At 45.8% G+C, this 12,485-nt stretch overlaps 1 protein-coding gene across 21 annotated transcripts in view; it reads right to left on the bottom strand.

Moving 5' to 3' along the window:
- Positions 1-12,485, bottom strand: part of RGS6 (regulator of G protein signaling 6) — a 612,180-nt gene that overhangs the window by 98,938 nt on the left and 500,757 nt on the right. For all 21 annotated transcript variants that reach the window (XM_024998112.2, XM_010809582.4, XM_024998111.2 and 18 more), the window contains 3 exons: positions 8,260-8,310; positions 4,430-4,536; positions 2,800-2,851 (listed from right to left, as the gene is read on the bottom strand). In XM_024998112.2, the coding sequence (XP_024853880.1) occupies positions 2,800-2,851; positions 4,430-4,536; positions 8,260-8,310 (210 nt within the window). The remainder of the gene's footprint in view (positions 1-2,799; positions 2,852-4,429; positions 4,537-8,259; positions 8,311-12,485) is intronic.

Below are 12,485 nucleotides of genomic sequence, written 5' to 3'. Positions count from 1 at the left end.
GGCCCAGGTTTTCTGGTCCCACCATCCTCCCAACCCTCTCCATTGCCTGGAAAAATATTGGTTTTCACATTGACAAGGGTACACGGCTGCTGCATGGAACCAAGCTACAATTATTCAAATTCCGAGTTGGGTTTTGTGAGCAGTATTTCAGCCCCAGAAACACTTGTTTTATGAGCAGCCAAATGCTGCTCCCGTTTCAAGCTGGAAACCTGGCTGGACCCACTTATCACATCATTTAGGGCGCAGCACAGTTCCAGAGGGACCCGTGGTGATGCCTGCAGATAGCTGATGAGACAGTCACAGGGCCCTGCCCCCTACATCAGGGCCATGTTCCAGACTTGGAAACAGAACCACTGTAGCCTCATAGGGCAGAGGCTTGCCAGGATTCTATCCACAGAACTATTTCCAGTTTCTGGTTTCCCCTCCCTCAGAAGTGTGATCCAGAGCGTGTAGCTTATCACAAGGTCTCAGGACAGGGTCCCTGGAGTACCACCCAGCTGCAGCTGGCTCTACCTTCCTGTGAAAACCATCCCACAAAGAATCCAAGAAGTTACAGTTCTCATTGCGTGCCCCGGTCCCAAGGAGAGCAGCTGTGGACTGCCCCAGCAGCTGAGTCAGTGACGAGGGTGCTGTGTGGAGGGGCAGACCACGAAAGGAGCATCTGAGTTCATATTCTGCTGCCTCTACTGAGTGTCTGTTAATCACCTTTGATAAAGAACCAGTTGTTGTTGTTGTTCAGTCGTTTAGTCCTGTTCAACTCTTTGCAACCCAGTGGACTGCAGCATGCCGGGCTTCCCTATTCTTCCCTATCTCTTGGAGTTTGGTCAAACTCATGTCCATTGAGTTGATGATGTCATCCAACCATCTCATCTTCTGTCTCCTCCTTCTCCTCTTGCCGTCAATCTTTCCCAGCATCAGGGTCTTTTCCAATGAATCTGCTCTTCACATCAGGGGGAAAAGTATGGAGCTCCAGCTTCAGCATCAGTCCTTCCTAATAAACATTCAGGGTTGACTTCCTTTGGGATTGACTTCTTTGATCTCTTTGCAGTCCGAGGGACTCTCCAGAGTCTTCTCCAACACCTCAATTCGAAAGCATCAATTCTTTGGCACTCAGCTTTCTTTATAGTCCAACTCTCACATCCATACATGACTACTGGAAAAACCATAGCTTTGACTAGACATACCTTTGTCAGCAAAGTGATGTCTCTGCTCTTTAATATACTGTCTAGGTTTGTCATAGCTTTCCTTCCAAGGAGCAAGCACCTTCTAATTTCGTGGCTGCAGTCACCATCTTCAGTGACTTTGGAGTCCAAGAAAATAAAGTCTGTCACTGTTTCCATTGTTTCCCCATCTATTTGCCAGGAAGTGATGGGACTGAATGCCATAATCTTCTTTTTGTGAATGTTGAGTTTTAAGCCAGCTTTTTCGCTTTCCTCTTTCACACTCATCAAGAGGCCCTTTAGTTTCTCTTAGCTTTCTGCCATTAGGGTGGTGTCATCTGCATATCCAAGGTTATTAATATTTTTCCCAGCAATCTTGATTCCAGCTTGTGCTTCATCCAGCCTGGCATTTCTCATGGTGGTGGGTTAGTCACTAAGTCAGTTCCGACTCTTGTGACCCCATGGACTGTATGTAGCCTACCAGGCTCCTCTGTCCATGGGATTTTCCAGGCAAGAATAGTGGAGTGGGTTACCATTTCCTTCTCCAGGGGATCTTCCTGACCCAGGGATTGAACCCCATCTCCTGCACCACAGGCAGTTTCTTTACCGACTGAGCTACCAGGGAAGCCCTGTATTCTGCATATAAGTTAAATAAGAAGGGTGAAAATGCCCAGCCTTGATGTACTTCTTTCCCAATTTTGAACCAGTCTGTTGTTCCATGTCCGGTTCTAACTGTTGCTTCTTGACTTGCATACATGTTTCTCAGGAGACAGGTAAGGTGGTCCGGTATTCCCATCTTTTGAAGAATTTTCCACAGTTTGTTGTGATCCACACAGTCAAAGAACCAGAACCATCAGCAAATCTTTACTGAGTGCCCACTACGGCTTAGGAATGCACTATGCACTGGATAATAGAAGTGAGTGAGGTGGACCAGCCCTGCCCTCATGGAGCTGACGACTGACCGGGCATCCAATCCGAGTACAGTGTGATAGATGCGAGGATGTGGCCTCTCTAGGCCTCAGCCGTATCTGAAGTACAGGGATAGTATAACTTTAGAAGACTGACACATAGATATATTAAACAGTCTTCATGGAGAATACAGGGCAAGAGTCTAATAAATCCCTGCTTGGATAGAGGTAATTCCCTGCTTACCCAGGGCCCAGCTTCACCCACTCTTCGTTTTCTCAGGTAGGGTAACTTTTGTATATCCCTCCATGGCCTGTTACTCTTCCCCTCTAACCTCCAACCATCAAAAACACCACTGAATTATTAAAAAGTCTTAACAAGTCTGTGAGAAAGGAAATGGCCAGGGGGACGTGCCCCTGGATCCAGCCCTGCCTGAAACCCTGTCCCAGGAAGTAGTGGTCAATGGCCACTGGCCCAGTTCTCCATGGCCCCACAGAATGAGCACGCTGGACAGACCTGAGAAAACTTTTCTTCCCCTCCCACCTTCCCTTCCAATGGCTGCCTCCTTCAGTGGGCCCTGCCTTTCATCAGTATGTGGAACAGCACCTGTCAACAATACGAGAAAGGGCTAAGCAGGGCAAAGACCCTACTCCCCATTCATCATAGTCATCCACACAGCAAAGATGTGTCTTCTGCATTCCTAGTAAGTGTGGGCCATGGCTTCAGTGCTCACCATAGTCCGTGTTTTCAGGTTCCCAGCAATTTGAAGGCCAGAAGTATGGGGCCTGCAAAAGAGCACAGGCGTCAGGACTGAGGATGCCAACTCGTGCCCTCCCCTGCCAGGGGCCCATGGGCAGCCCTCCCCTGGCCCAGGGAGGATTCCTCCCTGACAGGCTCTGTCTGCACGTCCTTTGTGTTGCCACTGCACCCTGACTCTTTCCTGTTCTTAGCATAGCTGAGGCCAGTCAACATTTTAATCTAAGTGTTGAGAAAGAAAATCTCAGGTCAGCCAAATAATTGCAAAAATGAGAAACTTAGTTTGCAGGGCAAAAACTTCATATCCTGAAACAATATAAGTCTAATGCAGGAGTCAGACAAGCACTGTTTACTGGGGCACAAGCTTCAAGTTCCTTTATCACTTTGCTATGGACTGAATGGTGCCCTCTTGAATTTCTATGATGAAGCCCTAACCTACCTGCCCCTCCCCCCACACATACCAGTGTGACTGGATGTGGAGTAAGGAAGTGATTAAGGTTGAATGAGATCACATGGGTGGGGCCCTGATCACACAGGATTAGTGTCCCTGTAAGAGGAAACACCAGAGAGCTAAAACCTCTGTCACTCACAGTGAGAACTGATCATCTGAAAGTCAAGATGAAAGCTCTTCTCACAAACTGAACCCCACTTGAGGCTTAATCTTAGACTTCCAGCCTCAAGAGCTATGAGAAATGCATTTCTTCTGTTTAAGCCACCCTGTCTATGGTACTGATATTTTCTTATGGCGGCTGAGCAAACTCAGACATTCTTTGACCCTGTCTGAAGAACTCCATTCCAAAGCCTTTTGGTTTAGACCTTGACACAACTCCTTATGCTCTGCTCAAATTCACTGTAGGACAGGATCTGAGAAAAGGAGAGGAAAATGTTTGGGAAGTGTTACTAGGTAGTGAATAGAAATTTCACACCAAGAAGGTATATATAACATGATATAGCAGTAGGATTAAGGACTTTGCTATCCAGCTGATCTAGGTTCCAATCAAGGCTGTCCCCTGGATTGACGAAATGTCCCATTAATTCTCCAGGTACCTCAGTTTTTGCAACTGTAAAATGGGTGATATTTATCCCCCCAAAGTTTGTTCTTCAGAATAAGTGAGATATGTGTAAAGCAACAAGTGAATGGTAAGTTCTCCATGAGGGCATTTTACTATTATGTGGGGGGAATGCAAAAAATAGCACAGACAAGTTTGCTTTCCCAGAGCTGGTGGGAGGTAGGAGTTGCTTCCTTAAATACCATCAGTTTTTTAGGTAGTTCTAATCTGAGATCGGAGAAGGCAATGGCACCCCACTCCAGTACTCTTGCCTGGCAAATCCCATGGATGGAGGAACCTCGTAGGCTGCAGTCCATGGGGTCGCTAAGAGTCGGACATGACTGAGCGACTTCACTTTCACTTTTCACTTTCATGCATTGGAGAAGGAAATGGCAACCCACTCCAGGGTTCTTGCCTGGAGAATCCCAGGGACGGGGGAGCCTGGTGGGCTGCCGTCTATGGGGTCGCACAGAGTCGGACACGACTGAAGCAACTTAGCAGCAGCAGCAGCAATCTGAGATCAGATCATGAGAAGAAAAGGAGAAACTGAAGGCCTACCTGGAAACGATAAAAGGTGCCATCATCCTTCATGGTAAGAACATGGTCCGAGATGGGAAAGACGTAGCCCTGGGCAGCTATAAGGCTTCCCAAGTGTATTGCTTCAACTGAAGGGACAGGGAAGAAGAAAGAGAAGTTATTGCAAAACTATCAGAATGCAGGGCTGCTTAGATGAAGTGTAAGTGGGATGGGGTAGGGTGAGCAGAAAGGCAACTGGAAGTCAACTGTCATCACCCCCAGATCACAGCATGATTGGTTGATAATTTCTGAAATGACTGCACTGGGCTGGGTGGAGATATCAATGGTTGGGAAGGTGACACGTGTCTGAGATGCCTATGGATCCCAGCTCTGAGCGTCTGATATCGTTTAACCCCCCAAGACTTCCAGAAAAAAGTTTAGCTTCCAGTTAGGATCATGAGCTCTGGTGTGGAAGTCTGTAAACAAGTGAGATGCTTCATGTAAAGTGCTTAGCAGAATCTGGTGCATGGTAAGTGCCCAGTAAGTGCTGGCAGCCCTGATTCATAGTTTTAGTTTCATTCTCTCTCTTTTATTTTAATCACCACCAGCAATGAATATGCAGCCCACAGAGTCTTCAGACTCACACTGCATTTCCTGACATGAGAATCCTACCAGCAATGAGGAGGGTATTACTGTTCTCTTATGGATAAAGAGGAATTAGAGGAAGAGAAGGCAGTAGCATAGGGAGGCCAACCTAATACAAACATTGATATTTTTGCCACAACTTGTTGTTTTGTTACTTTAGCACCAGCCATAAGTAGATTCACATAAATAGTTAAGAATTTATATTTACTCTGAGCAGAGCTAAGGAAAAGGAAATTTAGATGCTTCTATCAGATATGATGTGTGCGTGCTAAGTCACTTCAGTCATGTCCAACTCTTTGTGACCCTATGGACTGTAGCCCATCAGGCTCCTCTGTCCATGGGATTCTCCAGGCAAGAATACTGGAGTGGGTTGCCATTCCCTCCTCCAGGGGATCCCCCTCCAGGGGATCTTCCCAACCCAGGGACTGAACCTGTATCTCTTATGTCTTCTGCATTGGCAGGTGGGTTCTTTACCACTAGCCACCTGGGAAGCCCACATGATAATCTTTCACAAGTCTAAAAGTATTCTTATCAATAAAAATTAAGTTTTGACTGTAGAAATTATTGACATATTCAGGGAGTCTCTAGGAATTATTAATTTCATAAGTTCTGAAGCTTTTAAAGTGACTTGTATTGGCTTTATTTGCAAACTTTTTGGGAGTTTTAGCAAGTAATTAAACCTCTTCATTGTGATTCAGGCAATGTAATTTTAAGAGCTGGCTCTAGAAGGCTGTTCAGTGACAGTGCTACAACTTTCAAGAGGTTGTATATGATCCAGTCATTTTGCATATTGAGAATCTGCTACTTTTCTTTGGAAGGACTGCATACATTTATCACTGGTAGAATTGGGATGAATGGAATTGTATTTTACTTGCTTAGTGATAACCAGTTTGGTTCTGAAATCTATATGCTTCAAGAACCATGAGTCCAGCAGAAAAGGGACATTTCATCACCTGCTCCTTCTTCAGAGAAGGAAGAACAAAACCCAGTAAGAAGGGGACTTTCATGTCACCAGTCTGGAGCTAGAAGTCTCACTTTATTCTTCAAAAGGCTTGTGCTTAGAGATGCTGCCGATGGGAAGGAAGAAGGGAGAGAGGGCGGATTTTGGCCACCTGATTTCCCAGGGTCTTTGTTGGCCTCATTTCTGCTGGTGAATTGTCCTAACTACTGCTCAACTACTTCTCAGAAGTCCAGATGGGTTCCAGACCTTGATATCCTCCCAAGGGCATCAAAGTATAATAGACCATGAGAGATAAGACCTGTATCATTCAGGACCTCTCACAGAAGCTTTGCTCATCAGGACCGGAGGATTCCGCAGCATGTTCTACCACTACATGGTTCAGGGCTCTCAGAATATACCATTGCTGCTGCTACTACTACCACTGAAGATAATGATAAAATACCTGTCAGAAGTATGACAAGCATTCCAGAAGGGCAAAGAAAACAGTACTCTTGGGAGAGAAAAAACCCACCATGAAGAAGGGTGACTCTTCATCATGTAACTAAACTTGTAGAGACTTACACAGTCTGGTTTTCAGAAGCAGATAATCAGAAGTCCAGGCTGCATAAGGCAAACACTTAGGTAGTCAATATGGGTTTTTCCCTTAAAAGGATTAGCATTTATAGTTTTCTCCTGTGGTTTAAGAACTTGAATAGAATTAAGAATTTCCACTTGACATGAGAGTGGTCACTAGTCATGATGGAGAGAAAGGCTAGTGTCACTTCTGTTCATGACCTTTTTGGCACTTTTCTGGCACTGTTCTGACCTTTTCTGGCACTCAGATTTTTGGCAACTATGTTTAATTGAATTCTATGTAAATTATAAATTGGGCTTCCCTGGTGTCTCAAATGGTAAAGAATCTGCCTGCAGTGCAGGAGACCTGGGTTTGATCCCTGGGTCAGGAAGATCTCCTGGAGAAGGGAATGGCAACACACTCCAGGATTAATGCCTGGAGAATTCCATGGACAGAGGAGCCTGGTGGGCTACAGTTCATGGAGTCGTAGAGTTGGATACAACTGAGTGACTAACGCTTTCACTTCCATAGTCAATGGTCTATTAAGGGCTTCCCTGTGGCTCAGTGGCAAAGAGTCTGCCTGTCATTGCAGGACACATGAGTTTGACTCTTGGCCCAGGAAGATCTCATGTGACAAGGAGCAACTAAGCCTATATACCATAACTATTGAGCCTGTGCTCTAGAGCCTGGGAGCTGCATCAAGAGAAGCCACCACAGTAAGAAGCCTGCACACCACAACTAGAGAAAAAAAAGCCCTCTTAGCAACAAAGACCAAGCACAGCTCTCCACCACCCCAAAACTAACTAAATAAAAATTACTAAAAAAATAGTCTATTAATAGTAAGAGCATCAGATTAAAATACAGAAATGCTTGAGCTGTCATGGTGACCCCAGCAAGGAATCACAGTTGAAGGTCAGACACCTAGAATGGGCACTTGAAAAAAATCTTTAAAAAGCAGAGCAATCGAAGGCCATTTAATTTGAGGCAACTAGATCTAATCCCCAAGAACATCAGAATACATTACTGGATGTTTGTAAATATGACTTTCAGGCATGAAGAATACTTAGTTAAGATGGGAAGTGTATAATAACTTCAGAAAAGTTTACTTACCTAGAATTTTTATTTTTTTCCTGGAACCACCCCCCCCCCCACCTCCATTTTTCTAATTGTGCTGTAAAAACAAATTTTATTGCTTATTTGCTGGTGGGAGCACAGATTTGAAAACTTCTTTATTGGCCAGGGTTTGCTGTTGTTTTTCTGGTGAGGTTTTCCTAATTGCATTGCACAATTAAAGTTGAAAAAAATCACTCCTTCACTTCTTGCAGAAGCAGAGAACAGAAGGAGTCTTAGCAAATAATTAAACCTCTTAATTGTGGACCAGGCAATCTAATTTTAAGAGCTGGCTATAGAAGGCTGTTCCGTGACAGTGCTACAACTTATCTTTAATTGCTGTGGCTAACCAGAGTCCATGTTATTGTATCGGGCTCTTTGGCATTCTAAATGGTTGTTCATTTCCTCCAAGGGTAATTTAAATTTAAAGACAGAAACTCAGTGGAGGAAATAAATTAATTTTGTTTGTAAAGGGAGTGATTCCACATCTTGGAATTCAATTGTATAAGCCCAGGTCTCAGGAGGGTAGGAGAAACTGGTTTGGAACTTGGGTATGGCTTATTCACTAATATGTGGGTCAAGTCAGGGTTGAGGGTCAAGTACCTGGGTCCTCGATGGAAAGGTTCTTCATAAGCCACTGTACAATGTCCGTACCTGCAACAGTAAAGCAATTTCAATTGAAGACCTCATGGATGTTTAACTCTGTGCCAGAGGAAACATGGTTGCCCGAGAGATCCCTAGGTCCAATTAGCACACACCTGGAGAGCCAGGTAATACTGATACTTTTCCATCCTAACCAACTCTTTCCACCCATTAGGATGCTTCCATAGTCACAATCCCATTCTTTTCCTCAAAAAATCCACATCTGATGACTCAGGATGATCTTTGTCCACATTTCTAGGGAGCTTCGGGAGGGGACTTTCTGGGAATACATATTTTGATGACAGGCTAGAAGACGTTTTATCACTCCAGAACACTTCCTGAGGGAGGAGACTTCTTTTATCTCCCTATCCCCAACTGACAAGGCCTGCCCAACAGAGATGACCACACAGGTTCCTGAAAAACAAAAAAAATAAACCTCTAATTTCTTCTGGCCTGGGCTTATCCTGAATGAATAAGCCCCTGTGTCTGTGGGAGAAACTTCTGTGTGTTCATCCAAACCTCTGTCCTCCATCTCCTGGGCGACAACTAGATTATACTTCCAGACCTTCCTGCAGTTGCGTGTGGATTGAGTTCTGACAAAAGAATGTGGGTGGAAATGCCATATGCCATTTCCAGACTCAGACCATAAAAACTCCTGTCTGTCCCTCCACATCCCACACCCTTTCATCCCCATCTGCTGGATGAAGGGAGAGAGGGCAGAGCCACAGTGTGGAAGGAGCCTGGGATCCTGAACAGACATGAAGATTGATGCCCGTCTGGGGCTCTGACCTGATTGAAAAATATACTTGTGATGTTGAAACCCAGGCATTTGAGAGTTATCTGTTTTAGTATCTAGTATTACCTTAACTAATGTAAATCTTGGGAATCAGAAGGGACTTTTAAACCTTATCTACTCCAACACTAGCCAAACATCATCCACAATACCCTGGATAAGAGGTGTTCTAATTTCCATTAAAGAAAAAAACAAACAAACAAACAAAAAACCCAGGTGCCTGGAAACTCACAAATTCCTTCCTGGCAAGCCTGTCCCAGTTAAGTCATCTTCAATTTCTCTGAACTGAAATTGGCCCTTCTCTGAATTCCTCTCTTCAGTCTTAGTTTTGCCCTCTGATGATAAAGAGGACTCAGACCTCTCACTCTGTGAGACAGTCCTTCAATGATATGGACAGTACACTCGGTGTATTAGCAATGCTACCCTAGAGTTTCCCCTGCTCCAGGTGAAACATGCCTGGATTCCTCAGCTGTTTCTTCCCATGATATGATTTGGGGTTTCTCACCATTGTGGTCAATATTCTCTGAATATATTTGCTTTTGTTTGCCTCCCTTTAAATGTGGCGCCTAGGACCAGCGTTCTCAGGAAAGTGCAGTGCATATGGGGGTGAAGGTGAACGTGCAGTCGCTCAGTCGTGTCCCACTCTTTGTGACCCCATGGACGGCAGCCCACCAGGCTCCACTGTCCATGGAATTCTCCAGGCAAGAATACTGGGGTGGGTTGCCATTTCCTTCTCCAGGGGATCTTCCTGACCCAGGGATCAAACCTGGGTCTCCCACATTGCAGGCAGATTCTTAACCTTCTGAGACACAAGGGAAGCCCTCATGTGGGGGTAGAGGAGCCCAATTTTCTGGGAGGTTCTGAACTTCTGGACAATCTACCATTGTCATTTCCATATCTCGCTTTAAACCAGTGCAGATCTTCAAAGGTCTGTACTTTATCACCTCGGGGTGAAATGCTAGATGGAAAACAATCTGAAAGGGGCAGTGTTTTCAGAGACCTGAGTCTTGTCATGGGCCTGAGTCGTGCAGTGGAGGAGAGGGCCTGCCATCAGCTCTCTTCGGATTGACTCCCAGCTGAAACACCAGAGAACCAGCAGAGGGGTTGAACAAATAGTTCCCGTTTTCCAAAAGGAAAGTTGCTCAGAAATTTGGGGGTGAGAAGTGAGATCAGTACAGGCCTGAGTGCTAGACATTTTGCTGCTCTCTGGACGGAGAAGGAATCTTGCAGAGTAGACTGTCTGGTTCTTTGTATACCACCCTACCCTCCAGCCTCCACCGACCAGCCTCCACTGACACAGCCCTGCAAGTCCCCGGCATTTCGACCTCAAAAGCAGGACTTCTAAGCATTGCTCCACTCTTGCTCCTGGATGGCATCTATGAGCTAAACTTTGGATTGAAAACACTCCTATTCATTCATGTTCTTTGAGAGAAAGGGTGAGTATGTGTGTGTGTGTGTCCACTTCCTCCAAATTATACAAGTTCAACATTTGTCCTCGGAAATGAAGAACAAAGCAGAAATCAAATAAGAACTGTAATCCCAAGTTGGGGGTAGGGTGGGGGGAGACTCTAACCTGTTTTTCCCTCAAAAGAAAAATAGTCCTTTTTTTTTTTTTTGTGGGTTGCCTAGAAACGGAGAGGTTTCCAGCATCAGCAACAGCTCTCCCCCGGGCAGGAGGATTATCTTTCTGCTGAGCTTGCTGAACCATTATTTATCACCTGCCAAGATTGATTACTCACCCTGGGACAATGACAGCCCTTCCTTTCCCCTGTTAATTACTGTCATCATTAATATCCATGTCACTAATTAGTATTCATTCACATTGAAACTCCTTCCTTGCTATCATATCCGCTCCCCACCCCCCACCCTACCCGGGCCTTCGGCACTATTGTCTGGGTTTCTGTCCCGCTTTGGCTTTCTGCACTCATGTCCGGCCTAATTGTCCACCAGGCTCCGGTTTGCATTCACAGAGCTCAAGAATCACATGTAAGCACAATTTTGGTAAAGAAAGGAAAGCCACAAAAGCCCCTGGCCTTCTCCCCTGGCACTGCGGGGACCACAGACCTGGGTTTCTTGTCATGGTGCAGCCATCATGACCGTCGTCATTCCATTCGGGGAGCCGGGTGACCATCTTCAGGCCCCCATGGGGCCGAGCTGCTGCCCCTGGGTGTCGAGGCCACCACCCTCAGTCTGCAGCAGCACACACCCCACTGCCATCCTCAACACGCATGGGCCCTGCCTGGGGGACCTGAGCACACACAGTGATGCCCGGGGCTGTGGACAGTCTCATTCTCGTGGGCATGGGTTATTGCTTCACCAGGCTAATCCAGGAAGGGCCAGCCTCAGCCTTGTGGCAGATTCAGCCTCGGGAACAAGGAAGGGAAACCTGTCATAATATTATGTCCTTGAAGATGGCTACAATTATTACACTGTAGAATCAAGCGAAAATAGTCCAAATCATTATCAGGGGAAAGCATTTTTAGTCTTCTTTTTTCTCCTCTCTTTCTTCCTTCTTTCCCCCTTCTCCCAATCATTCTTCCCTTCTTATTCTAGTAAGAAATCAAGGCAGATTATTTTTCTATTCTATCCAAAATTGATGGTTGCCTTTTGTTACCATCTGGACTCTGGACTACTGGACTCTGTTTCTTATCTTTGTCAAGCTGCAGTCCCAAGTGGAGCAGGTCTGGAGCACAGCCTCCTGCTGCCCCAGGCCAGGCACTTTTGCTGCCCCCCAGGACTTCCCAGGTGGCCCACTGGTAAAGAATCCACCTGCCAATGCAGGAAAAGCAGGAGATGCAGGAGACGCAGGTTCAATCCCTGGGTCAGGAAGATCCCCTGGAGGAGGAAATGTCAACTCACTCCAGTATTCTTGCCTGGAAGATCCCATGGACAGAGGAGCCTGGTGGGTTATAGTCCATGGAGCGCAAAGAATGGGACATGACTGAGCAACCAAGCACGCACACAAGAAAGGGCAGAGGAATGAAGACAGGACTTGCAAATCTGTCTACTTCCTGAGGAGGAAGTAGAGCAGGAGGCTTGTCATGGGCCTCTGATCAGTGGCTCCCTGGCCATCTGGCTGGGCCTGAGTCTCAGAGTGGCCTTCTGTAGACTCCAATGGGGATGGACTAAGGGTGAGCCCCTCCTCCCTGGCATTTGTGTACTTACTTACTTGGGTAGAGTGAGACTCAGTGACCTCCTCCCAAGTCATATTAAGTCTAGATCAATATAAACTGGATTTGAGTAAGCTAGTAAGACCTTCCAAGATTTTAGAGAGCTCTCTTTCTGGCGTGGGGGAGACCCTTATTATAAAAGCATTCTGTTCTGGGCTCAGCTTCAGGTGTTTTAAGCTCCCTGAAAGAACAAGTGATACATTGAACTTCTTTAGAAGTAAGTC

The sequence above is a fragment of the Bos taurus genome, chromosome 10 (assembly GCF_002263795.3).
Source record: "Bos taurus isolate L1 Dominette 01449 registration number 42190680 breed Hereford chromosome 10, ARS-UCD2.0, whole genome shotgun sequence".
Taxonomy (NCBI): Eukaryota; Metazoa; Chordata; class Mammalia; order Artiodactyla; family Bovidae; genus Bos; species Bos taurus.
This window is presented reverse-complemented; position numbering and strand designations above follow the sequence as displayed.